This window comes from Cebus imitator, unplaced genomic scaffold (genome assembly GCF_001604975.1).
Source record: "Cebus imitator isolate Cc_AM_T3 unplaced genomic scaffold, Cebus_imitator-1.0 Scaffold31, whole genome shotgun sequence".
NCBI lineage: Eukaryota > Metazoa > Chordata > Mammalia > Primates > Cebidae > Cebus > Cebus imitator.
The window spans coordinates 9,219,249-9,245,865 of record NW_016107346.1 but is presented as its reverse complement, the minus strand read 5'-3'; the positions used below and the strand labels follow the sequence as shown (position 1 = coordinate 9,245,865).

At 39.8% G+C, this 26,617-nt stretch overlaps 1 protein-coding gene across 6 annotated transcripts in view; it reads right to left on the bottom strand.

Annotated features, from left to right (window-relative positions):
- TMEM131 (transmembrane protein 131) overlaps window positions 1-25,880 on the bottom strand; it is a 238,590-nt gene extending 212,710 nt beyond the window's left edge. For 5 of the 6 annotated variants that reach the window (XM_017524072.2, XM_017524074.2, XM_037736938.1 and 2 more), the window contains exon 1: window positions 25,161-25,879. In XM_017524072.2, coding sequence (XP_017379561.1) covers window positions 25,161-25,344 — 184 coding nt within the window. In that variant the 5' untranslated portion in view covers window positions 25,345-25,879. Of the gene's footprint in view, window positions 1-25,160 lie in introns of all 6 variants that reach the window. The other variant, XR_001823702.2, reaches the window with a different exon arrangement.
- Between the last annotated feature and the right edge of the window lie 737 nt (window positions 25,881-26,617).

Sequence of the window (26,617 nt, the reverse complement as noted above, 5' to 3'; positions counted from 1 at the left end):
GCCTGGTGACCAAATAAGAACTGAGGTGTGACTACCAGATAAGGGCTCAGAGGGTCTATTTCCTTTAAATAGATATATAAATGTGGTGTTTTATTATTTTAAGTGTCAACATTTTAAGACACCAACATGAACTTCGAAGGTAAACATGGGCATGGTCATGAACCTGCCTGTCAACTTTCAACTGAGTCATGACTTACTGAGCACTTGCTGTGTACCACACGCAATGCAGACAACACAGTGGGCACTCCTATCATCCTGCAGTGCGGTCTCTGAAAATGAGTTCTCCCTTTGGAGGAGGGGCAATGTTCAGACAAAAACATAAATTTCAGAAAGTATGTCAAGCAGTGCTGACATGTTTATAGTGAAGCCTGCAAAAAGCAAGAGTGACTCCCAACATCTCCCACTCACCTGTGTGTAATGATGACAGAGACCTGGCAAGCTTCTTGGCTCCCATTATCCAGAAGATTCCACCTCTTCCTCAACTCGTCATTTGAACCCGTTTGCTAAGGCACATCCTTCCCATCAGAATAAGGATATTGGGCAGGCACAGTGGCTCTTGCCTGTAATTCCAACACTTTGGGAGGCCAATGTGGGAGGATGGTTAGAGGTGTGGAGTTCAAGACCAGCCTGGACAACAGAGTGAGACCTCATCTCTACTAAAGAAAAAAAAGTTAGCTGGGTCTGGTGGCGCACCTCTAGTCTTAGCTACTTGGGAGGCTGAGGTGGGAGGATCACATTAGCCTAGGAGATGGAAGCTGCAGTGAGCTATGATTGTGCCACTCACTGCACTTGAATGTGGGCAACAGAGAGAGACCCTGTTTCGAAACAATAAATAAAGAATAAGGATATGACAACATTTACATTAATTTAGCTAACTCATTAGCTGACCACTAGGCATGTATAAATTAAGTCTTTGATATTCAATTGTACAAAAGAGAAGTTACCTTGTACATAGTACATATCAAAAGGCCAGCCACCTAATAATAGGGGCAGTGTAAGCATGTGTGTGCTTAGATAGACAACTTTGCTTTATCATCAGTTTCTTCCAGGCCCTCCACCAAGCTCCCCTTGTTTTGGCCTTTTGCCCCACCACCTTCCCTGCCAACTCCCCTCCATTAGTCTGTTACTTCTTCCCTCCTCCAACTCTGGCTGCAGACACCTAACTGCCTGTCTTATTCATGTTTCCAAAAACATTTCCTTTTTAGATCCTAATTAATGACACTTTCAGGTCTTCTCAGATGTCTTTGAATGATGTATCATTCTGTGCTGACACTTGTCTTCCAGGCTACTATTCCAAGGCCTTAGAGTATTTACTCTGCCATGAGTCAAAAACATATCTACACACTATTTGATGAAGGTTATTCCATAAATCACTGTATACCAGCTGCTCAAATAAAACAAGTTAATGCAGTAAAAATGTGCAGGAATAGAACTATGAAACTGAAAGCCAAGCATATTCTTCTACAAGTAGCTGATATCTAACCACATGCTCTTACTTTATTAATAAGCAGTGTTTCACACAACACTGGACTATCTGATGTTACTGTAAAAAATGCAAAATTATCCACTTATGTAAACATTACTCAAGTGCCTTTTCACAATGATCTGTCTGCTGCAGTGTTGTTCAGGGTCCAGGAGGGTCAAGTTTAGTCTACCTCTGTGAACCAAGACCCTGGCAACATTCCATGCCATTCTCCTTGTTGACTAAGAATTACTGTTACAGGACTGATGAAACACAGAAATGTTTCTGGAAACGTGCTATTGTGAGCTAGAAGTACAAAGCATAAGACACATCTCATGCATAACCACTCTGGAACCAGCATGGATACTGAAATGGAATGCAAAATTTGAATAAATAAAACACAATACCTTAAAGAAATGGCTACCTCATTTGGGGATGGCCTTAGGCTCCCCTTGCCCCTAAGGAATTGCTCAGTAGGAAGCATACAGGTATTCAGGCTGATCCAAGAGACAAATGCTCCAGGCCCAGTTTCTTCCATTAGGGCAAGGTGGGGGAGGAGGTAAATAGAGACGTAGGCCAAAGGCAACAGCACAGTGAGAGGAGACAAAAGATAGAATGCCTTATCTACAAAGATATCCAAAAACTAACATTTCAAGACCTATGCAAAGTGCCTAGAAAATTTATTAAGCATGTTTATGCCCACTTACAGTTAAGAAAGGTCCACAAGTAATTTGCCCAAGGACACACACAACGAGTAGATGATAAACCAACAAGTGAAGAAAAGCTATCCATCTGCAAAGCCTTAACCTCATCTATTCAACACTCACTCCAGGCACAAACCAGCCTAGTGGAAGAAGAGGTGCTCAGCTGATTGGGCATCTGGTCCCAGGACCGTGGCCAGTGGACAGTGACGATCTGCGCCTATTCCTGCAGCAAGGACAAAGTGCTGAGTGCTTTGGCCAACTTCTGGCGGCGTGCCATGCTGGACATATCTCACTCACTTTCACCCAGGAGTGTGCAAGTGGAAGCAAGCAGAAGAACGCAGCAGAAGAGAACATATTACAAATACCTGCTAGCTTGACCATGTGCTCTGAAACTGGCTCTACTGACCTACTGACACTCAACCTCTCTTGCCTCAAATAAAAGCCTGTTTGTTTTTTTTTTAAATGTAGCTTATAGTGGAGAGAGTATAAAGAATGATTAAAATTATTATTCACCTTGTACATTAACTTCTGGCTTAAATAAACTACTACTTTAGGATTGGATCAATAATTATTTAAATATATGAAAAAGATGGGTGTCAAATATAATATGAACACAGTTATGGAAGCAAAAGTGATAACCTCAGCTCAGAACTGCTATACATAAATTATTCTATCAAATCAGGTACACATAACCTTTCACAAAGGACACTGAGTAAGGGTCAGGGAGAATATCCTGGGCTTTTTCAGAGATAAAATTGTGGACAATGGCAGGGATGACACAATGAAGGCCTGACAAAAAGAGAGCACACAAAGAGGTGTTCCACGTGACAAAAGTGACAAATAACACAGATATTAGCTGTGATAAGTAGAGGAAATGGGGAAAAGATACCATTCCTCAATTTTAAGAGGGAAAAAAAAATACTGAAATATAAGGTAGTTGATACTGACCTAAAATTACATTTGTGGCTATCAATTAACTTCCCAAGCTTGAAAGTGTCTATATATTCCCAAATGCAGTGAGCTGAGAAATTCTCAAATCAAAACTATGTGAAATAACCCCAAATCAAAACTTTGTGAAATAACCCATAAAACTTTCTGAATCATACCTGCAACTAAAACAAGCTACTTCTAAACACTATGTATAATAAGCTACATATAATGAACACATTTTTAAAAGTATAGGTTTGTAGTCTCATTGTTTCTAATAATGTTTTACTGTGTGTAGCTTAAGAAGAAATCCTAATTACCTGGGCATGGTGGCACATACCTACAGTCCCAGCCACTTACGGGGCTGAGACAGGAGGATCACTTGAGCCCTGGAGGTTGAGGCTGCAGTGACCTACAATCACACCACTGCATTCCAGCCTGGGTGACAGTGCAAGACCCTGTCTCAAAAAACTAAACAAAATAAAATAAAACCCTATATAGACAAGTCTTCACTGACATCAAAAGAAAGGGCCAGGCATGGTGGCTCACACCTGTAATCCCAGCACTTCGGAAGACCAAGATGAGTGGATCACTTGAGGTCAGGAGTTTGAGACCAGCCTGGCCAACACGGTGAAACCAGTCTCTACTAAAAATATAAAAATTAGCTGGGAGTGGTGTCACGTGCCTGTAATCCCAGCTGCTTGGGAGGCTCAGGCAAAAGAATCCCTTGAATCTGGGAGGTGAAGGCTGCAGTGAGCCAAGACTATGCCACTACACTACTCCAGCCTGGGTGACAGAGTGAAATTCCCTGTCAAAAAAGAAAGAAAAGAAAAAAGGAAAGGGAAAAGGAGCGGAAGAGGGAGGGGGAGGGAGAGGGAAGGGAAGAGAAGGAGAGGAAGGAAAGGAAAAGGAAGGAAGGAAGGGAGGGAGGCAGGAAAAAAAGTGTCTTAGGCAGAGGACCATTCTAAAACCCACCAATCTGTGGTGGGCAGAATAATAGTCACCAGCCTCCTCTCCAAGATGTCCACATCCTAACCTCAGATCTTGTGAATATGCCAAATCACAGGGCAAAAGGGAATTAAGCTCCCAGAAGCAATTAAGATTCTAATCAGCTGATGTTAAAATAGGGAGATTATTCTGGATTATGTGGGTGGGTCCAATGTCCTTAAAAGTAGAAGAGGGAGGCAGAAGAGGCTGGCCCAGAGAGAAGGCACATAAGAAGGACTTGGCCCAACACTGCTGGCTTTGAAGACAGAGGAAAGGGCTACAAGCCAAGGAATGTGGGTGACCTCTAGAAGCTGGAAAAGTCAAGCAAACAAATTCTCCCCTAGGGCCTTCAGAAAGAAACACAGTCCTACAAACACATATATATAAAAAAAAAAAACTTAAAAAAATTTTTTTTTGTGGGTACATAGTAGGTATCTACAAACATCTTGATTTTAGCCTGGTGAGACTCACTGCATACTTCTGATCACCAGCACTGTCAGATAATAAACTTGTGTTGTTTTTAAGCCACTAAACTAAATTTGTGCTCAACAAAGGGAGACTAATACACCATCCTATCTCACATTCATTACTGAAAATTTTGGGTAGCAAGAGGTTCAGGAATAACACCTGAAAATAACAATGCCAGTTACACTGTGGAGTCATAACTGATGTAGACACGTGGACTTCTGCTTCTGGGCATGATGTACCCTCCCATCCTGAAACAACCAAAAACTCATCAAAATGCATTAATTAAGTGATCATTTTCAGACCTTAAACATCAGTCAACGAAGGACATGGGAAACAAACAAGGTAAGCCCTATGATTGGCCCAGCTTACTGGCTCGTAGGAGTTACTAGGCCATAGTGCAGGGAGGGGAAACAGTGGTAGAGACTGGTGGACTTTCCAAGTTGATGAGACAAAGCTGAGAGTCCAAAAAACCAAGGCAGTGAGAATTCACAGAACAGCACCCTGGAGAACTATAGAGGGTCCCCACTGAGTCCTCAGTGAAGTACTAATCAGTGCATGTGTATGAGGTAACTCCCTAAGGCTGGGGAAGGAACCATTTAAAAGGATTAGAGGAACAGTGCCCACGCAGGGTCAGAAATAGTGCCTATTTCTATTGACTGGAAAAATCCAGAACTCATGACATATTGGACAGAGTACTCAAGAGGGCCTTACCGCAACTGCAGGGGATAATCAGTCCAAAACTGAACAATGTTCCAGACCTATCTAACACATCATCTTAAAAGCAAGAACCCTAGAATATCAAACTGTCAAGTAGCTTAATTGCACCTTAAAACAAAGCTCAAGAATATTTATAGGAATACAAACATATCAGCACCCAATAAGGTAAAATTTGCAGTATCTGGCATCCAATCAAAGTTTATCAGGCACACAAAAGAGATAGGAAGACATGAACCAATATGAGGGGAATAATCAACTGAAAACAACCTAGAACTGACATAGAAGTTGGCAGACAAGACAATAAAACAGGTATTATACATGTGTTCCATATGTTGAAAAAGTTAAGTGATGGAAGATACAAAGACAAATTATACATCTAGAGATGAAAACTACAATTTGTGAGATGAAAACAATATGATGGATGGGATCAAGGATGAATTAGACATGCAAAAGAAAAAAATAGGGAACTTGAAGGCATAGCAGTAGACTCATCTGAAATGGAATATGCAGGAAAAGATACAAAAACCTAAACAGTGCAGTGTGCTGTGGGATCAACTTCAAGCTGCCTAATGCCTGGATAATTGGAATCCCCAAAATGGGGTAGAGAGGAGGAGGATGACAGGAAAAATGTTTAAAGAAATAATAAGCGAAAATGTCCTAAACTTAATGGAAACTATAAACCCAGAGATCTAAGAAGCTCAACAAGCCCTAAGCACAATAAACATGAAAAATACTATACTGAGATATCAAATCAAATTACTTCAAACAAGATTTACAAAAAAAAAAACGAAAATCTTAAAAGCATCAAGAGAAAAAAAAGACATGTTAAATACAGAGGAACAAAGATAAGGATGACACCAAATTTCTTTTGGAAAACAATGCAAGTGAGAAGACAGTATCTCTTTTAAGACTAAAAGAAAAAAAAGAACGTGTCAACCTGTAATTCTATAGCAAATAAAAGTATCTAAGAACAAAGGCAAAATGAAGACATTTTCAAAGACATAAAAGCTGAAAGAATTAATTACTGGCAGATTCACCCTACAAAAAATCCTTCAAGTAGAAGGAAATGATACCAGGTGGAATACAGATACGTATTTCTCAATAACTGTTTAGAATAAAGTAGGCAAAAAATCAGTAAGGAAATGGTGGACCTGAATACCACTACAACCAATCTGACCTGACTGACGTTTACAGAGTACTCCAACAACAGCAGAAGACACATTGTTCTCAATTGCACACATTCACCAAGATAGCCTATTTTCAAAGTCACAAAACAAGTCTCAAATCCAAAAGAACTAATGTCATACCAAGTATGGTCTCTGGCCAGAATGGAATTAAATTATATATCAATAACAGAAAGATCTTTGACAAATACTCAAAGACCTCAAATCAAAAACCTCAGTATCCACCTTAAGAAACCAGAAAACAGAGGACAAAGTACACTCTAAGTAAGCAAAGAAAAATAAAATAAAATTCAAGTGAAAAATAAATCAATGAAACAAAGAGTGAGACAAATACAAACATATATAGAGAATAATAAAGCCAAAAGATGCTTTTTGTGAGATTAAAATTAATAAACTAACCAGTCTGATAAAGAAAAAATGACAGAAAACACAAATTATAAGCATTAGGAATGAGGGAAGTATTACCACTACAGATGCTACAAATATGCAAAAGATAGTAAGAGAATATTATGAACAACTCTGCCAATTAATTTGACAACTTAGATGAAATTAACACATTCTCTGAAAGATATTAATTACCAAAGTTCACTCAGGAAGAAATAAATCCTCACAAAGTAAACTCCGCTTCAATGGTAATTCTTACCACACATTTATGGAAGACATAACACCAATTCTATACAGATTCTTCCAAAATTAAAAAGGAAAAACACACTCAATTAATTTTATGAGACTAGCATTACTCTAATACTGAAAGCAAAGGCATTACAAGAGAGGAAAAAAAAAAAACTAAAGACCAAAGATACAAAAATTCTATAATTTAGCAAAAAAAAAAAAATCCAACAATATTTTAAAATAAATTGCTTAATATCTATTATCACGACAAAGTAATCAATGCAAGGTTGGTCATGCATCATGTTAACCAAAAAAATCAGTGACACAGACACAGCATTTGATAAATATTTATTCAAGTTAAAAACTCTCTTCAAATGAGACACAAAAGAACTTCCTCAACCTGGGAAAGGGCATCTATGAAAAACCTACGGCTAACAGCATACTTAATGGTGGAAGACTGAATGCTTCCCCCTAAGATTATGAACAAGACAGAGATGTCCACTTTTACTACTTCTATTCAACATTGTACTGGAGGTCATAGGTAGTACACTGTGTGAGCAAAACAGAAGGTATCCAGACTAGAAAAAAAATGTATTTGCAGGCATGATCATCTATGTAAAAAAGTCCAGCGGAATCTAGAGAAAAGCTGTTAGAACTATTAAGTCAGTTTAGCAAAATTACAGAAAAAAGATCAACATAAAATTTACTTCAATATACTAGCAATGAACAAGACGTTAAAATTTTAAAAAAATTAATAGACTAGTATCAAAAATATGAAATACTTAGAGATAAATATGACAAAAGATACTTTAAAAATTTTACACTGAAAACTACAAAATGTTGTGGAAAGAACTTAAAGACCTAAATAAATGGCAAAAATATCCCTGTTCATGTGTCAGAAAACTAAATATTGTTAAAATGTCAGTCCCCCTCACCCATTCATCTATAGATTCTACACAATTCCAATCAGTACATAAGCAGGCTTTGTTGTACAAATTGAAAGGCTGATTCTAAAATTCAAAATGAAATGTGAAGGATCTTGAATAGGCAAAACTCTGAAACAGAACAAAGCTGAAGGACTAACACTATCTGTTTCAATAATTATAATACAACTACAATCAAGACAGTGTGGTACTGGTATCAAGGCAGAAAAATAGATTAACAGAACAAAAGAGAGACAGACAACCAGAAGAAACTCATACATGTATATGCAATTGATTTTCAACAAGTATAAAGGCAATGAAGTGGGAAAAGGGTGGTAGTCTTTTTACAGACAACACCGAGACAACTGGTTATTTATATGTCAAAAAAAAAAAAAAAAAAAAAAAAGGGCAGGCACAGTGGCTCACACCTATAATCCCAGCACTTGGGAGGCCAAAGCGGGTAGACTGCCTGAGGTCAGCAGTTTGAGACCAGCCTGGCCAATATGGTGAAACCCAGTCTCTACTAAGAACACAAAAAATTAGCTGGGTATGGTGCCAGGTGCCTGTAATCCCAGCTACTCGGGAGGCTGAGGCAGAATCGCTTGAACCCAGGACGCAGAGGTTGCAGTGAGCTGAGATCGGGCCATTGCACTCCAGCCTGGGAAGCGAGAGAAACTCTGTTTCAAAAACAACAACAACAACAAAGAACTTGGGTACAAATCTCATGTTATATGTAAAATTAACTCAAAATCAATCACAGATCTAAATGAAAGACCTACCACTATAAAACTTCCAGAAAAGAATACAGGAGAAAATCTTTATGACCTTGAGTTAGGCAAAGATTTCTTAGATATAATACCAAAAACAAGAACAAATTGATAAACTAGATTTAATCAATTAAAAACTTATGCTCTTCAAAAGAATGTTATGAGAATAAAAACACAAACCTTAGATTGAGAGAGAATCCTTGTAAATATGTATCTCCAGAATACTGGTACCCGGAACATATAAAGAACTCTCAAATCACAAAAATAAGAAAACAGCCCAATAATACTTGGGCAAAAGATGTGAAGAGACACTTCACCGAACAAGATATATATAGATGGTAAAAAAGCACATGGAAAGATGTTCAACATCGTTATTCACCAAAGTAATACAACTTAAAATTACAATAGAATCCAGGAATGCCTCAGAGATACTGCACGTTCAGTTCCAGACCACCATAATGAAACCTGTATCACACAATAAAACAAGTCACATAAGTTTTCTTGATTTCCCAGTGCTTATAAAAGCTACATTTAGACTATACTATAATCTATTAAGAGTGCAGTAACATTATGTCTAAGAAAGTACATATCTTAATTTAAAAATACCTTATTGCTAAGAAATCCTAATAATCATCTGAACCTTCAGCAAGTCACAATCTTTTGGCTAGTGAAGAGTCTTGCCTTAAGGTTGATCAGGACAATGGTTGCTGAAAATAAAACAGCAATGAAGTTTGCTGCCCTTTCAGAGAGATTTCTCTGTAGCATATGATGCTGTTTGACAGCATTTTACCCACAGAAGAACTTCTTTCAAAACTGAAGTCAGTCCTCTCTAACCCTGCCACTACTTTATCAACTAGGTTGACATAATACCCTGAATCCTTTGCTGCCGTTTCAATAATGTTCACAGCATCTTTATCAGGAGTAGATTTCATCTCAAGAAACCACCACCTTTCATCGGTAAGAAGCAGCTCATCATTTGTTCAAGTTTTATCATAACACTGCAGCAATTCAGTTACATCTTCAGGGTGCCACTCTGTTGCCTAGGCTGGAGTGCTCACTGCAGCCTCGACCTCCTGGGCTCAAGCAATCCTCCTACCGCAGCTTCCTGAGTAGCTGGGACAACAGGTGCAAGCCACCACACCTGGCTAATTTTTGTAGTTTTTGTAGAGATGGGGTTTGCCACAGTGCTCAGGAAGGTCTTGAACTCCTGGGCTCAATATTCTTCCCACCTAGGCCTCCCAAAGCGCTAGGATTATAGGCATGAGCCATCATACCAAGCCCAAACTCCTCTTCTAATTCCAGTTCTCTTTCTATTTCCACCGTATCTGCAGTGACTTCCTCTACTGACGTCCTGAAATCCTTAAAGTCATCCATGAAGGTTGGAAATAACTGCTTCCAAACTCCTGTTAATGTTGATATTTTGACCCCCTATGAATCACAAATGTTCTCAATGGCATCTAGAATGGTGAATCCTTTCCAGGTTTTCAATGGACTTTGCCCAGCTTCATCTGAGGACTCACTCTCTGTGGCAGCTATAGCCTTAAGAAATGTATTTTTAAAATAATAAGACTTGAAACTTGAAATTACTCCTTGATCCTTGGGTGCAGAATGGATGCTGTGTTAGCAGACATGAACACAACATCCAGCTCCTTGTACATCTCCATCAGAGATCCTGGGCGACCAGCTGCCTTGTCAACAAGCAGTAATATTTGAAAAGTAATATTTTTCCTGAGCAGTAGGTCTCAACAGTGCACTTAAAATATTCAGTAAACCGTGTTATAAACAGATGTGCTGTCATCCAGGCTTTGTTGTTCCAGTTATAAAGCACAGGCAAAGTAGATTTTGCATACTTCTTAATGTCCGTAGAATTTTCAGAATGACAGAGGAGCACTGGCTTCCACTTAAAGTCACCAGCTTCATTAGTGCCTTACAAGAGAGTCAGCCTGTCCTTTCAAAATTGAAGCTAGGATAATGACTTCTCTCTAGCTATGCAAGACCAAGATGGCATCTTCCAATAGAAGGCCATTTCCTCTACATGGAAAATCTGTTGTTTAGTATGGCCACGTTTATCAATGATCATAGTTACATCTTCTGGATAACTTGCCGCAACTTGTACATCAGCACTTAACCGCTTCACCTTGCACTTCATGTGATGAAGCTGTCTTCTTTCCTTAAACCTGATGAACTAACCTCTGATAGGTTCCAACTGTTCTTCTGCAGCTTCCTCCCTTCTCTGTCTTTATAGAACTGAAGAGAAGACAGGGCCTTACTCTGGATTAAACTTTGACTTAAGAGAATGTGGCTGGTCTGATCTATCCTGAACACTAAAGCTTTCTCCTATCAGCAATAAGGCTGCTTTGCTTTCTTATTATTCATTTGTTCACCAGAGTGGCACTTTTAATTTCCTTAAAGAACTTTTCCTCTGCATTCACAACTTGGCTGTTTGGTGCAAGAGGCCTAGCTTTTGGCCTGTCTCAGCTTTGACATGCCTTCCTCACTAAGCTTAATCTTATCTAGCTTTTGATTTAAAGGCGAGGGATATGTGACTCTTCCTTTCATTTGAGCACTTAGATGCTATTTAGTGTTACTAATTGTCTTAATTTCAATACTGTCTCAGAGAATAGGGCAGCCTGAGGAGGAGGGAGAAGTGGGGGAACAGCCAGTTGGAGTAGTCAGAACACAGACATTTATCAGTTAAGTCTGCAGTGTCATATGGGTGTGGTTTGTGGGCATCCCAAACAATTATACAATCACATCAAAGATCACTGATCACAGATTACCACAACAGATATAATAATGAAAAAGTCTAAAATATTGTGAGACATACCAAACAGGGCACAAAAACAGGAAGTGAGCATATGCTATTGAGTGTGAAATGGTGTCTCAATTTGGTTTTCATATGTATTTCTCTTATAGCTAATGATGCTGAGATCTTTTCATATATATCTCATGTGTATCTTTATTTGGAGAAATGCCTATTCAGATCCCCTGCCCATTTTTAAATTGAGTTGTCTGAATTTACTGAGGTTATAAGAGTTCTTTACATATTCTAGATATATGTCCCTTTATCAGATATGTAATTTGCAAAAATTTTTCTCCCATTCTGTGGGCTGTCTTTTTGCATTCTTTACAGGGCCTTTTTAAAGCACAAAACTTCTAAATTTTGCTGTCTAATTTATCTATTTTCCTTCCTTTTGTTGTTTGTGCTTTTGGTGTCATAGCTATCAAGAAAACTCATTAGAAACTCAATGTCTGTGGTAGGCTCCCCAAAATGTCCATGTCCTAATCCCAGGAAGCTGTGAATGTTACTTTATATGGCAAAAAGAACTTTGAAACTGTAATTAAATTAAGGATTTTGAGATGCGGAGATTATCCCGGATTAGCCACATGAGCCAAATATATTAATAATCACATTCAGAGGAATAGAAGGTGATATGAGGATGGGAGCAAGATGCTGGGATTAGCAGAAAGGTGAAGTGATGTCAGAGGCCATGAACCAAGGAATTCAGGAAGCCTCTAGAAGCTAAAAAAGACAAGGAAAAAGATTCTCCCCTGAAGCCTCCAGAGAGAGCATGGCCCGGACACCCTGACTTTGGACTTCTGCCTTTTGGAATGATAAGGGTTTGTGTTTTAACCCACTCAACTTGTGCTAATTTGCTACAGGCACAGTAAGAAACAAATACAGAGTTCCAAGGTTTTTACTCGGGGCTAGCCACATGTTATCCCTCTAACTAACACATACTAAAATTCCAGACTTCCAGAAGAAAAGTAGGTTAACATAGACCACATATACTTAGGTCTATTACTAGAATTTCTATTGTATTCCATTAATCTATTTATATACCAGTACTTATTCTAATTATATCGATTATATAATAGCTTAAGAGCAGGTTTTAATGACTGCTTGTGCTAACTTTTCTTTTTGAGAAATTCCCCAGTATTTCTACATTTTCATTTTTTCAAAGAAAATTTAACAGCAACTTTTCTAATTCCATAAAAAGTTTTGTTGGTATTTTTTAATAAAATATCAAGTTATTTGAGAGCAAACTGATATCTCAGTCCATTTGTGTTGCTACAAAGGAATACTGAAGGCTGGGTAATTTACAAAGAAAAGAGGTTTATTTGGCTCATGGTTCCACAGGCTGTACAGGAAGTGTGGTAGTAGCATCTGCTTCTCCTGAGGGCCTCAGGCGGCTTCCACTCCTGGAAGGGCAGCCCTGTGCAGATCACACGGTGACAAGGGGGGTGGTGACAGGTTCATTTTAATACCAGGTCTCAGGGGAACTCTCTTGGAAATTAAATGTGAGGACTTACTCAGTTCCCCATCCCGCAAGGGAGGGCATTAATCTATTCATGAGGGATTATTAATACATATATATTATATTACTATGACAATTACTATATATTGATATAATAAATATTGATATTATCAATACTCATCAGGTATTATATCAATATAATAGCTTTTTAAAAAGAGTTTTGGTTAAAAACAAAACCGCCATTTTAAAATACGCACATCAACTAGAAGGAGCAAACGTGGAAGTATGTCAGTGTAGCCTGGCAGCTGCAGGCAGCCCAAGTCCAATGGGTACCCCTGGACAAGTTTCCTAGAGGGAAGATAGATATGGGTATAAATTCACCAAGAGAGCAGCTGAGTTAAGAGGACTGCTCCTATAGCTTAAGGTTGAAAGGCCATAAAATAACTGCATGGGATAAAATGTAGTACCTACCCCTAGTAACTCTTAAAACTAAAACTCTCTAAAAACATAAGAAATTTCCTATCAGCTGTTCCTATAGAACATCTAACTTCAACCAACTACCCCAATCATACTACACAATGAAATATTCAAGACATTTTTCTCAAAAACCGGAAAGACACAGGATGGCTGCTTTTTCATCCCTGTTATCTGACATTATTCTGAAGCTCTAGCCAATACAATACATAAAAACATACATACTAATATTAGATTGAATAAGTTGTTATTCAATTATGTTGGACTGATAAAAACTGTAATTTCATACAATTTAACTTAACACATATGTATATACATAGAAGAAAGGAAAACAGAATGGAAAGCCCAATAAAGTTGTCAAATTCCAGCTGGTCATGGTGGTTCACGCCTATAATCCCAGCACTTTGGGAGGCCGAGGCGGGTGGATTACCTGAGGTCAGAAGTTTGAGACCAGCCTGACCAACATGGAGAAACCTCGTCTCTACTAAAAATACAAAATTAGCCAGGTATAGTGGTGCATGCCTGTAATCCCAGCCACTTGGGAGGCTGAGACAGGAGAATTGCATGAAACTTGGAGGTGGAAGTTGCAGTGAGCAAGATCATGGCATTGCATTCCAGCATGGGCAACAAGAATGAAACTCTCTCTCTCTCTCTCTCACACACACACACACACACACACACACACACACACACACACAAAGTCAAATTCCAAAGTAATCGAAAAGCAAACAGCAATTTTAAATTCTCTTTACAAAATGATTTGAGGATTCATAGGGAATAAAAACAAGGCAGACAAGAAAATACTTTTTGAAGAATAATCATTTAGGGAGAGGGGATGACCTGCTGAGCCAGCTAGTTAAATGTATAAATAAGCTATATTATCTAAAATAAAGTTAAAACAGAAATATACAAATATATACACATATATATGAGAAAAAAAATACTTAGGAAAAAAAATCAAGAAATAGGTCCCAGTATATAACAGAATTTGAATGAAAGGAAATACTATATGTAATTCAATAAGTGGTGTTAAGGCAATTGACTAATGATTGGAAGACAACAGATTTCCTACCTGATGCCAACAGGCTGAAGAAATAGAGACCTGCATTTAAAGATGGAAGCATGGATATAAAATATTGGTGAATATATAATCTTTATGCAGAGTTTTTGATGTATGATGAGAAAGGCAGAAACCACTAAAAAAAAAAAAAAAAAAAGAGTGACAGAGTTGGCTGACAAGTTTAAAATAATAATAGAAAATAAAAAATTCAAATGCAAATAGAAACTCCAAAAAATATTAAATCCTTAAAGATTCCAAGTCAAAAAACTTTTAGTCAAAAAGAAAAATTCAAATATCAATGGGAAAACTGACAAAAGACATGATCAAACAACACAAAAGAAATATGAATGGCTACAAACGTATAAAAGCATTCAGTCTTACTAGTAATTGTTTTAAAATAAATTAAAATGTGACAACTTTATTGGCAGACCGGTAAGAACTTAAATGAATGATAACAACCAGTGTGGGGAAGCAAGCACAGGCATACAGAGTTGTTGAGATGTAAACTGAATGCCTTTGAAGAAAACTATCTGGCAATATCTACTTTTTTTAATTGGGAAAAGGAATAGGAAAGGATTGAGGAGAGGAAAGACAGGTGAGGAAGGAATAGAGATCAAAACATGGATGACTCATGTTGGTTCCTGATTGGTTACAGTTTTTCACCATTTATTAATCTGTAATTTATAATTTGTTTTATTCTTACAATCAATTTATACAAGAATCTCTAGGATTCCAATAAAACCAGACCTAATTACTGGCCCATTTTCTCCTTCCTACATCTTTCTCTATTCAAAACAATTCTCAGTAACCTACATTCATGTCCAGCCATAACTCAACAGAGGCCACCTCGTACAATGAGGTAGACACCTAAATACCTAAGAACTCCCCTATATCTGAAACATAACCACTGCTGCACCCATTCTGATAGAGAAATTATCTCTTGGTAGTTCTGACCACTACTTCATTTCCCATTTGCTAATCAAGAAGCAGTATTTCAGATGAGCTCATGTCACCAATCCATAGAGGCATTTCTAAAGATGGTCCCAATTTTGCCGAAAGCTTTGCAAGTACACTGCCCTCTCTTGTACACTGCTCTACCCAATAACTTTTGGAATGACAAACTTAAACTATCTCAAAGCTCTTTATAAATACAGTAAAGTTTTAGAGAGCACCTTTGTATCATAAATAATTGCCTAGAAAATCTTCTGCTTCCAATTTAATCATTCTGTAAAAAGAAAATCCATGTAGGGCCCTTGCCATACAGTGAATACAAATCACTAATTAACTTGAATCCATAAAGTTGGCTATGCTATTCCTCAAACTTTACTGCCAAAATAGTTTTTAACTAGTGCATCCTTTGATCCAAACATAATACTAGAACCAAACAGAAAAAACTAGCTTTCAAGAACCAAACTGCCATATCACTTTGCAATCATTAGAAGTGGTTTAAAAAACAGTCACAAATTGTTAGAACTAAGGAGGGCTTAAAATATCTTTCATTTTATTGGCAAGTAATTAAGGAAATACCTTAAGTATACAGCATTTTTTTTTTTTGTTTCAAATATGGAGTGTTTACTAAAAACTACATATTTACAACTATTAGTCATACGCTGATTAAAAACATTAGTTCAAAAATGCATGTTTTATGTTCAACGACACCAAAAAGAATAAAACACTTAAGAATAAACCGAACCAAGAAAGTGAAAGATTTGTACACTGAAAATTACAAGACACTGCTGAAAAAATTAGACGCAAATAAATGAAAAGACATCTCATGTTTACGGGTTAGAATACTGTTAAGATATCAATACTGTCCAATGTGATCTACAGGTTCAACACAATCCCTATCAAAATCCCAAAATCCCAAGGGAAGTAGAAAAATGCATTCTAAAATTCACACAGCATCTCTAGGGACCCCAAAGAGCCAAAATAATCTTGAAAAGGAAGAAGACAGTTTGAGGTCTCACATTTCCTCATTTCAAAACATATTACAAAGCTATAGTATTCAAAATAGTGTGGTACTGGCATAAAGACAGACACACAGAGCAATTAAAAACAATAGAGTCCAGAAATAAACCCTTGCATATATGACCAATTAATTTTTATACAACGACACAAAGACTACTCAATGAAGAAAGGGTAGCCTCTTTAACAAATGGAACTGGAGAAACTGAATATCCACATGTAAAAGAATAGAGTTGTACCCTTTATCTTACACCATAAATAAAAGTTAACTCAAAATGGGTTAAAGACCAAAACATAAAACCCAAAACTATAAAATGCACAGGGGAAAAGCTTCATGACATTGGATTTGGCAATGATATCCCAGATATGACATCAAAAGCAAAAGTAACTATACCAAACAAAAACTTTTATTCTGACCAACACAGTGAAAAGGCAACCTGCCAAATGGGAGAACATATTTGCGAATCATCTCATGAGACATTAATATCCAGAATATATAAGGAACTCCTATAACTCAACAACAACAAAACCTGATCATAACATTGGCAAAGGACTTGAACAGACACTTCTCCAAAGGAGATATACAAATACCCAAGAAGGATATGAAAAGATGCTCAATATCACTAATCATTAGAAAAATGCAAATCAATACCATAATGAGATATCACCTCATACCACTATCAAAACAAAACAAAAAATAATTGCTGGCAAGGGCATGGAGAAACTGGAATCCTTGTGCACCATTCACGACATTGTAAGATTATGCAACCACTATGGAAATGTGATAGCTGCTTAAGAAATTAAAAATAGTACTACATGATCCAGAAATCTCTCTTCTGGGTAGACATGCAAAATAGTTCAGACCAGGGTCTTGAGATATTTGCATACTCAACTTCACAGCATTAGTCACAAGAGCCAAGAGATGGGAGCGAGCCTAGTGTTCACGAATGGATGAATGGATAAACGAAATGTGATACATCCATACAATGGAATAAAAATTCAACCTTAAAAAGAAAGGAACTCATGTCACATCCTACAACATGGATGAACCTTACAGATATTATGCTAAATAAAATAAGCAGGTCACAAACCTGCATTATTCTACATACATGAGGTATCTAAAGTAGTCAAATTCATAGACAAGAAGGAAGAACTGTGGTTACCAGGAGCCTGGGGGTGGGGGTTAAGGGTAGGGAGAGAAATAGAAAGTTGTTTAATAGGTATAGAGCTCCAATTTTACATGAAGTAGTTCTGGAGATCTGCTACACAACAATGTGAATATACTTAACACTAATGAACTGTATACACAAAAATCATTAAGTATTTTATTATGTATGGGTGGGGGACTCCATAAGTGTGGAGACAGGAGTCAGAAGTCTCAGCCTGGTCCCATATAAATGAAGAATAACTAGAGATATAACTATAGTAGTTATTCACAGGTGATCTCAGTTATTTATAGGTAACCATTAAGATATGTATATATACTCCGCATAATCTTTTACTAATGCCTCTCAGGTCTGGAAGTGTGAACCTAAGGTGACACTGTGAAAGAAGTGACCTTAAGGCAAGACACTCTAAGTCCTCTGTTACGCCTGCATAAGGGCTGCTGGAGGGCACCTTGGCTGTGCAGCAGCGCCAGAGCTGGGGAAGTGCCCACTGTTTAGCCAGCTGTGGAAGGAGAAGTCCAAGATGTTTCCTTCCCTGGAGAAGCCAGGAGAAAACTGCTCCTCCAAGCTCTTGCAGTAGGTCTGACAGCTGTCAGGGAAGTCCGCAGACATCCGGGGGCTTAATTGTCTCTATATGATGCTCTGCTTCAGTGGTCACATTCCACGTCCACTTTCCTGTTCCGCTTCTGCAACTGGTTCCTTTTTTCTTAGAAGAGATAATCAGCAAAAGTAACAGAAATCTTTTTTTTTTTTTTTTTTTTTAAGTAATATGGAAAAAGTGCTGACGCATTATGCTCCTTCATCTCGTCTACCTGAAAGTCCTAGACCCCCAACCCTATGACACGCGATGTACCTGACCCTATCACTGGCCACCATTACCTGATCCTACCTACCCCGTCCCCTGCTTTGTACTCAGTAAAAGTCAGAGTGTGCAGACACTTGGGACCACTGCCGGACTTCGTGCTTTGGTTGGCAGTGGTCCCCTGAGCCCAAACTCTTTTTTCTCTATCTCTGTGTCTTGTGTCTTTTATTTCCAGTTTCTCGACTCTGCACCAGCAGAGAGGGGCTCACAGGACCCTGTAGGGCTGGACCCTACAGTTATGTGTTTTTTGAATGCAGTTTTTAGAAAATAAATAAAAATGTCAATTTCATACTCTATCATGACTGACCATCCAAAAGATCCTCTTACACCTCAGTCTGCCATAAAACGGCAGAGTTGTATGCAACAAAATGAATCAGGCAAATGGCGAAGGCATTCTAGAAACCTTCCATCTGTGTTTTTTTTTTTTTTTTTTTTTGAGACAGAGTCTCACTGTGTCACCTAGGCTGGAGTGCAGTGGCATGATCTCGGCTCACTGCAACCTCCTCCCAGGTTCAAGGGTTTCTGCTGCCTAGCCTCCCAAGTAGCTGGAATTACAGGCGCGTGCCACCATGCCCGGCTAATTTTTTGTATTTTTAGTAGAGATAGGGTTTCACCACTTTGGCCAGGCTGGTCTCGAAAAGTAATCATGGCTGGGCTCGGTGGCTCACGCCTGTAATCCCTGCACTTTGGGAGGCCGAGGAGGATAGATCACGAGGTCATAAATTTAAGACCAGCCTGGCCAAGATGGTAAAACACCATCTCTACCAAAAATACAAAAATTAGCCGGGCATGGTGGCAAGCACCTGTAATCCTAGCTACTCGGGAGGCTGAGGCAGGAGAACTGCTTGAACTCAGGCAGCAGAGGTTGGAGTGAGCTGAGATCACAGCACTGCGCTCTAGCCTGTGTGAAAGAGTGAGACTCCATCTCAAAAAAAAAAAAAAAAGGGAATCACATGGGAATTTAAAAAACAAAAAAGATTTGGAACTACAAATGAGAACTAATGACCACCTAATTCGAAAATGCCCTAATAAGAACAAAGCGCCATAAATGAACTTCTTCTGAAGCCCTCGGACCTCTAATGAAAGTCTGTGAGAGATTTTCCCCTGCCAAGGCAATGCCACTACCAGCCCTTGCATTATGTCCAGTTCCTTTTAATCCAGGGCCAGCTTCTGAGAATATTCCACAAGTTTATAAACTAACTCATCACACTAATCCGGAGCTAAGCAGTATCTACAGAAGGCAATATTGTTTAACCTTAGCAATATGACCAGATATCTAAGTCATCAAGAACAAAGACAGTAGCTTCGAATACCAAATATTCATTTTCCTGGATTATCTGCTCAGTGGTTTCCTTTTAAGAACCATGAGGTCCAGAATGGCCTGTGATTACTTTAACTATTAACAAGTCAAGAGAAACTGATATGAAAGCTTGTGGCTGTTTAAGAAAATAAACCAAAAAAGTACATTTTACTTGAATACTTAATACATTGGTTTTGCATGAACTGTCAAGTCTGTTCTTTTTGCAGCTGGTACAATATAACAAAATCTAATTCCTGAAGTGCTCATTCAGGCTTACACAGTTTGGCTCAAGGGAAAGACGGCTTAGGATGGAATCCTGACTCCACCATTTAACAGCCCTGTCACTTTGGGTATATTACTTAACTTCTCTATGACTCAGTTTCATGATCTATAAATTAGGGTTTTATGAGACTCTGAAAATCTTAAAATCCAAAAATTTTAAGAGTGATGGTTAAGTACATACAATTCCTTTTAGTTATAAGAAAAAGCAACATGTGGGGAAGAAAAAAAGTGTTATTCAATGTCCTATTACAGCAGATTTCCTCCTGCCATCTGCACCAGAACAGAGTTTTATCTATACCTCTGACTCTCAATCCAGGTTCTCAGGTACAAAAAGAAGAAGATAAGCTCCTTTTAGGCAAACTTTCATTCGAAACTGAATGCCTGCTATGTATGTACTACAGATGTTGACAAAGGTTCTGCCCTACAGAAATTCCGGTCTAGGTAAAGAATGACACCCATTAAATCATTTAAGTAGCTAAACAAGGCAGTACACAATTAAGTGTCAAAATGAATGATGAATGCGTAACACAGACACCACAAATTCAGAGGGAGCATGCAGGACTGAACAGAAATGGAGAGGTGGTAGGAGAGAGGCTGCTGCAATGCCCCAGGCTGAAGGCGGTGGGAGAGTTGATCCTAAGAGGATATAACAGGCACTGATGCCACTTGGTGGAGGGTCACAACTGAATCCAATGGGGCAGGCAGAATAATCATGGCATTAATAAAAAAAAAACTGAAAACTAGAGGTGGCACAAGATAATTCTGCCCTAGACATATGCAGTGTGCACCAGCGGCTAGACACACATAGGGGGAAACAACAGCTGACAACTGGAGAACAGCAACTGACAGCTAGGGCACAACCAGAACCAAGAAGCACAGAGTCACCAAAACAACGCCAGATGCTGCTCTCAAGAGAAGTGGGGGGAAATTCAGCTATAGGAAAAGGGCCTCTTGGTCTGGTAAGGCCCAGAGAGCTTGAGTCACATACAGGAGAGAGAGAGAGAGAGAGAACGCCTAAAATATCATGCACCTAGCAAAGATTTTATTTTCCTCCAAGAGAAATCTGGCTTATTGCCACTCTGTATGGTAACAGATGAGTTTACATCTACTCCCAAAGCAATCTTTCTGGCACATGTCTATGAGGATCCACTGTAAGAATTAGAAAGAGGAGGAAAATGGTCATTGGCAAGAGGAAAAGAGGACACACTTTTTCTAACTATAGAACTCCAATGCTCCTGACAGTACCAAATAACCTTTAGTAAAAGCAAGCTATGAAAGTTCATTAGTGAAGCACTTATTAAATAATATTCTATTTACTAGGCTCTAAGTTAAAAGGTACCCACTCTACCCCATACAAAGGGTTAACACATCTCACTCTTAAGAAAATGACTTTGGGTGAGCGCGTTGTCTCATACCTGTAACCCCAGCACTTTGGGAAGCTGAGGCAGGCAGATCACCCGAGGTCAGGGGTTCCAGACCAGCCTGGCCAACATGGTGAAACCCCATCACTAATAAAAATACAAAAATTAGCCAAGTGTGGTGGCACACATCTGTAATCCCAGCTACTTAGGAGGCTGAGGCAGGAAAACTGTTTGAACCCAGGAGGCAGAGATTGCAGTGAGCTGAGATCGCGCCACTGCACTCCAGCCTGGGTGACAGAGTGAGACTCCATCTCAAAAAAAAAAGAAAGAAAATCACTTTCAAAAACATTTTAACACTGTCGAGTAATAAGCAGGTTAAAAATAATTTGGTTAAGAAAAAGTAAATACCACTCTTAGTCAATTGTACCACCCTTAGAAAACTATTGGATTCTTATCTCTTTTCTTGTAGTCTTTAGTCCTATGTACTTTTTCCATATGCTTTGTATTTTTGTACTGTGTTTTGCACCTATGTCACAAATACAGCTGAAAACCAAAATTTGTGCATGAAACTATAGTACACTGGCAAAAAATTTTAAAAGTCCTAATAAAGGCTATAAAATGTTACCCTGTCATTTCATTGCCAATTAATAAAGCATGTAACAATGAAATTTAAATTGTCATATATTGAAACAATCATTCTTGAAAATTTATTCAAATTCATATTTACTAGATACATAAACTATAGCTTCTCATTTATAATAAATTAAATACCTTCCAAAAACTCACTTCACAATGAAATGTTACTACATGGTAAATGATGCTTTTAAAATGGTCTTATTTGCCAGTCATAATGGGCTGATTTATAATTCAAAAGACTATTAAAATTATACATTTTATATACACACATATATATTTTCACTACATATTTTTAAAATATATTTTCACAACTCACACACGTTTTCACTATTCTCAATATCTTGATATTAGCCTCATGAAATATCTTGCCACCAATTTAGAACTGGTTATTTGTAGTGATTATAGTAACTTCTATCTCTGGAAACTCTTTCAAAAGTCCTTACAAACTTTACATCACAGCCAAAACAGTCTCAAAGGTACCTTTCCTCTGGACTAGTGACAGCACACTCCCAGAGCTCAGTTAAGACATATAGGATGTTAAGACACGGAATGCTCCATGCTTCTGACTCAAGAAAATCAACATCAAGTCCAAACATGACAAACTGCATTAGGTAATTTATTTCTGCAGCTTTTCTTCAAGAGACAATGAGTTTTACTGTCTTTTAAAGATTTTCCAGTGAAATTATATAGTAATGCATGAAAAAACATACGAACATGCAAAATACCTACAGAACCATCATTAAAACTGCAGGTAAATCTTAACTTTGAAATTTAAAACTAGTTTATGCTACTTCGATAGGCACAAAAAATTCTCCGGGTGTAAATGGACCAATTGAACTCAGCCATCTTCAGAAATCTGCCCAGAGATTTGCTGAAAAACTCAACAGTACCTTTTAGGGCAAATATTGTATTTGTGTCTCATCAGATGCCAAACTCACAGTATCACAATCACATAGGAAAATAAATTGCATTTCCCCTACTTACTCAGAAACAATACTGGAATATGATCAGTAAGAAGGTTTAAAGCACAAGCCATTTCTGGAGATACCTTCACAGAATATTTAATTAGAACCAGATCTGTTTATGATGGGTAGAGGCCTGTGTTCTATATTAGTATCATCCCCATCAATATTTTGGATAACTCTGCACACACAAATTGTTCATATCGACAAATATGGGCTACAAAGGATATATGATTCACCCAGGACCACTGGCTGATTCAACCACCTCCTTTAATACACACTTAACACCCTGGCAAGTATTCTCTTCGTCCAATCCTTACGCACATTTATAAATATTAGAGAGGTGCACTAAAACATGTATAAACTATGCAAATAAGAAATAAGCAATATATTTTAGGCTGACAGTTCTCAAACAAAAGTTTTGTTTACTTAACTTTACCCAGAGTAAAGTTTTATTAGCATATAAAATGGCTATTAGAAAAATAAGCAGCAGTAGAAAGAAAATACAAACTTAATGCTTTACTAGATTCAACCATTATTTCATTTCCCTGTGCTAAGGGCCCATGAAAACAGTCATTCACTCAAACAAAGGCTAAGCGCCTGTGTGTCTGACACTGTGCAAGGTAAGCAAAGGAACAGAAAAACAAGGACACAATACTCACCAAGGTCTACTTGAAGTCCCCCCCCACAAAAAAATGTCCATTAAATTACTGCACTATTTTGGGTTCAATGAACACCCACTACATGCCAAAATGCTAGGTACCATGATCACACATAAGAAAGAACACTCAACTAACTGCAGATCTGTAGCCAATTATGTATTATGACAACCTCAGGCCTGACTAGTCTTAAAGCAGCAAAATTTTATTCCGGAAATAATCTTGCTTCCATCAATTAATCCTTTCTGTAGATGGAAATTCTTTGAATAATTTCCACCAATGTTAACCCAGACTAAAGTTGCTTAAAGAGTTAAATAAGGGAATGTAGCACTGTGGACAAAAATTTAAAAAAACAGTAAACTGAAGCACATTTGCACTTTAATAATAATTTGCTTTGTATTTGCTTTTACCTCAATAGCAATGAAAGGCAAGTGACTTTAGTCATAAAATAGAATGTTAACTCTAAAGTTACCGTGGCAAGAAATTGTTTTCTTGTAGTTTCATGCAAAATGGTAGCTAAACTAACAAGTTTTGTTTAGTTTTTTTTTTTTTTTTTTTTTTTTTTACTATTCATTTTGTGAATTCTTCATGAAGGCTCTGTGACCATTCACATGTCCCTTGGCTCAAAAGCAGGTAGTGTAGATGAAATTACACTGATTTAGTCTTCAGGATTGCAAAATAATTTCTGACCCTGTCCAAGTACCCATTTTGCAGCAGTACAATACTAATGAGAGTTTTTCAAAATAGGGGCTAACCTTTAGCTGTAAATTATAGATAAAGGTTTGCAAGCTGGCAACTTCACATTAATTTTTAAAGACTTTCACATCAAAGAAAAACGCACCGAGTTACATATTTTAAAATAAAGAAATGTAAACAGGCTTTCGACAGCTTGCTACAGAGTTAAATGGAACTGTATTTAGGCATAAAAATAGTCACCAATACCGCAGAGTTATTAAAGGAGGAAGCTACAGGACCAAGATCCCTCTCAAAGAAATGTCTGAAAAAAATTCAAAGTGAAATTTTGTAAGCTGTGTCTCACTATTTTTACCACAACATTTAAAATTAAGCTCTGTCTGCACGTTTTTAAAACCTCAATCAAGAAAACAGCAGTGTCCTAAAATGTACAATTAGCCGCAATAAAGCCAAAAATATGCCCCTCCAACCTAGCCGGTCAAGTGGCAAGAACGTAAGAGAACTCAGGAAGTTTTGAAATGGCAGTGACAGGAGACAGGGGAAGAAATCACGGAGAGCGAGGGCCACTCGGTGCAGCGGGTGACGCGAGGTCCTTGCTCGGGACGGTACCCGACCGCCCAACTTCGCGCCGGAGCCCCGGCCGCGGCCCTTTCTCCCGGCCCAGCCCTCCCGGGCTCCGCGAGAGCTTGGTGACAGCCCCGCCGCAGGGACGCCGCCAGCGGACACCCACCTTCCTTTTCAGCCCGCGCCGCGGCCACTACAAGGGTCATCACCAGGTGCAGCGCTCCCAGGAGGCCGGCGGTCGCGCTTCGCGGGCCCCCGCTACGGCCGGCAGTAGGCTCCAGCCCGGCCCCGGCGGACGTGGAGGCGGCGGCGGCGGCTCCGGCTGCTCCTCCTCCCGCCCGCTTCCCCATCCCTGCCGGCCGGGGGCCGCCGCGCTCGAGATCCGGCGCGGCCCTTCTCGGCTAGGCGGCAGCGGCGGCGCGGAAGCCGTGGTCCGGGTTCTGGCCGCGGCGCCGGGGGCGACAACGGTTCCGAGCCCAGGGCTCGGGCTCCGGTTGTGGGCCTGGGTCCGTGCGTGCGTGTGAGCTGGAGTGTCAGTCACGGCCTCGGCCTGGGCATCGCCTACCAGGAGTCGGAGCGGAGAGGCCGCGGGTCAGGCGCGGCGGGCGGCCATACTGGAAACGGGCACGGGCCACGGGCTCTGAGAGCTGGCTTGCGAGGGGCGGGGCGCGGCTCTGGGCACTGCCTCCGCTGTGCCGACGCTTGGGCGGTCCGCCAATCAGTCTGTCCGCCCGGGAGCGCTTGGGCCCTGCCTCCTCGTCCCACTCTCAGAGGCTTGCGACTTCACGGCCAGACAGAACCAGGACAGAACAACCCCAGCCCGTTACCGCTGCCCGGCGCGGGAGAAGGAGGGAGGCAGGCCCGGGTCCAGCCGCCAGGACTTATGATGGCCGCTTCCGCTTCGCGGAGGCGGTGACGGCGATCACGTGGGGATGGGGCGGCCTCGCTGCGCAGGCGCCGCGGTGCGTGGGCGGGGGAGGGGTGGGGTTCCGGGGCGACGCGAGGCTTGTCCGCTTCTCTGGCGCGGTGACAAGCCTGCCTGCGTGCTCTGCCCTACAGTGTGACAGACTTCCAGGGGTTTGAGTGCGTATCGGGACCGCAAGACGAGCGCGGAAGGTCGGTTCCAGTGACTGCTCCTGGTGGCATACCCCTCGGCCTCTTTGACGTCGAGAATACCCGCGGCCCGACTCAGTTCCTGATGGTGCTTTCTTGAGGATGGTGGCTCACCGAACTCATTCTTGGGTTTTCCAAATCATGGTACCCAGGAGATGCTTGATGCAGTCCTCTTGCCTTGGCTTATGCCCACTTTGCCGCGGAACACGTTGTGTGTGCAGAAAGCGTCAGTGACCCTGGAAGGAGAAGGCAGGGGCAGACTGCGCTTTCGAATATCCAGTAACCGGCTTCCTCTCTCGAGGAAGAATTCTTTTTCCTTTCCTTTCCTTGCCTTTTTCTCTCTTTCGAGACAGGGCCTGGTTTTGCCGCCCACCACCACGCCAGGCTAATTTTTCTTTTAAGAGACGGTGTCTCACTATGTTGGCCAGGCCAGTCTCGAACTCCTGGGCTCCAGTAATCCGCCTGCCTCGGCCTTCCTAAGTGCTGGGATCACAGGCGTAAGCCACTGCA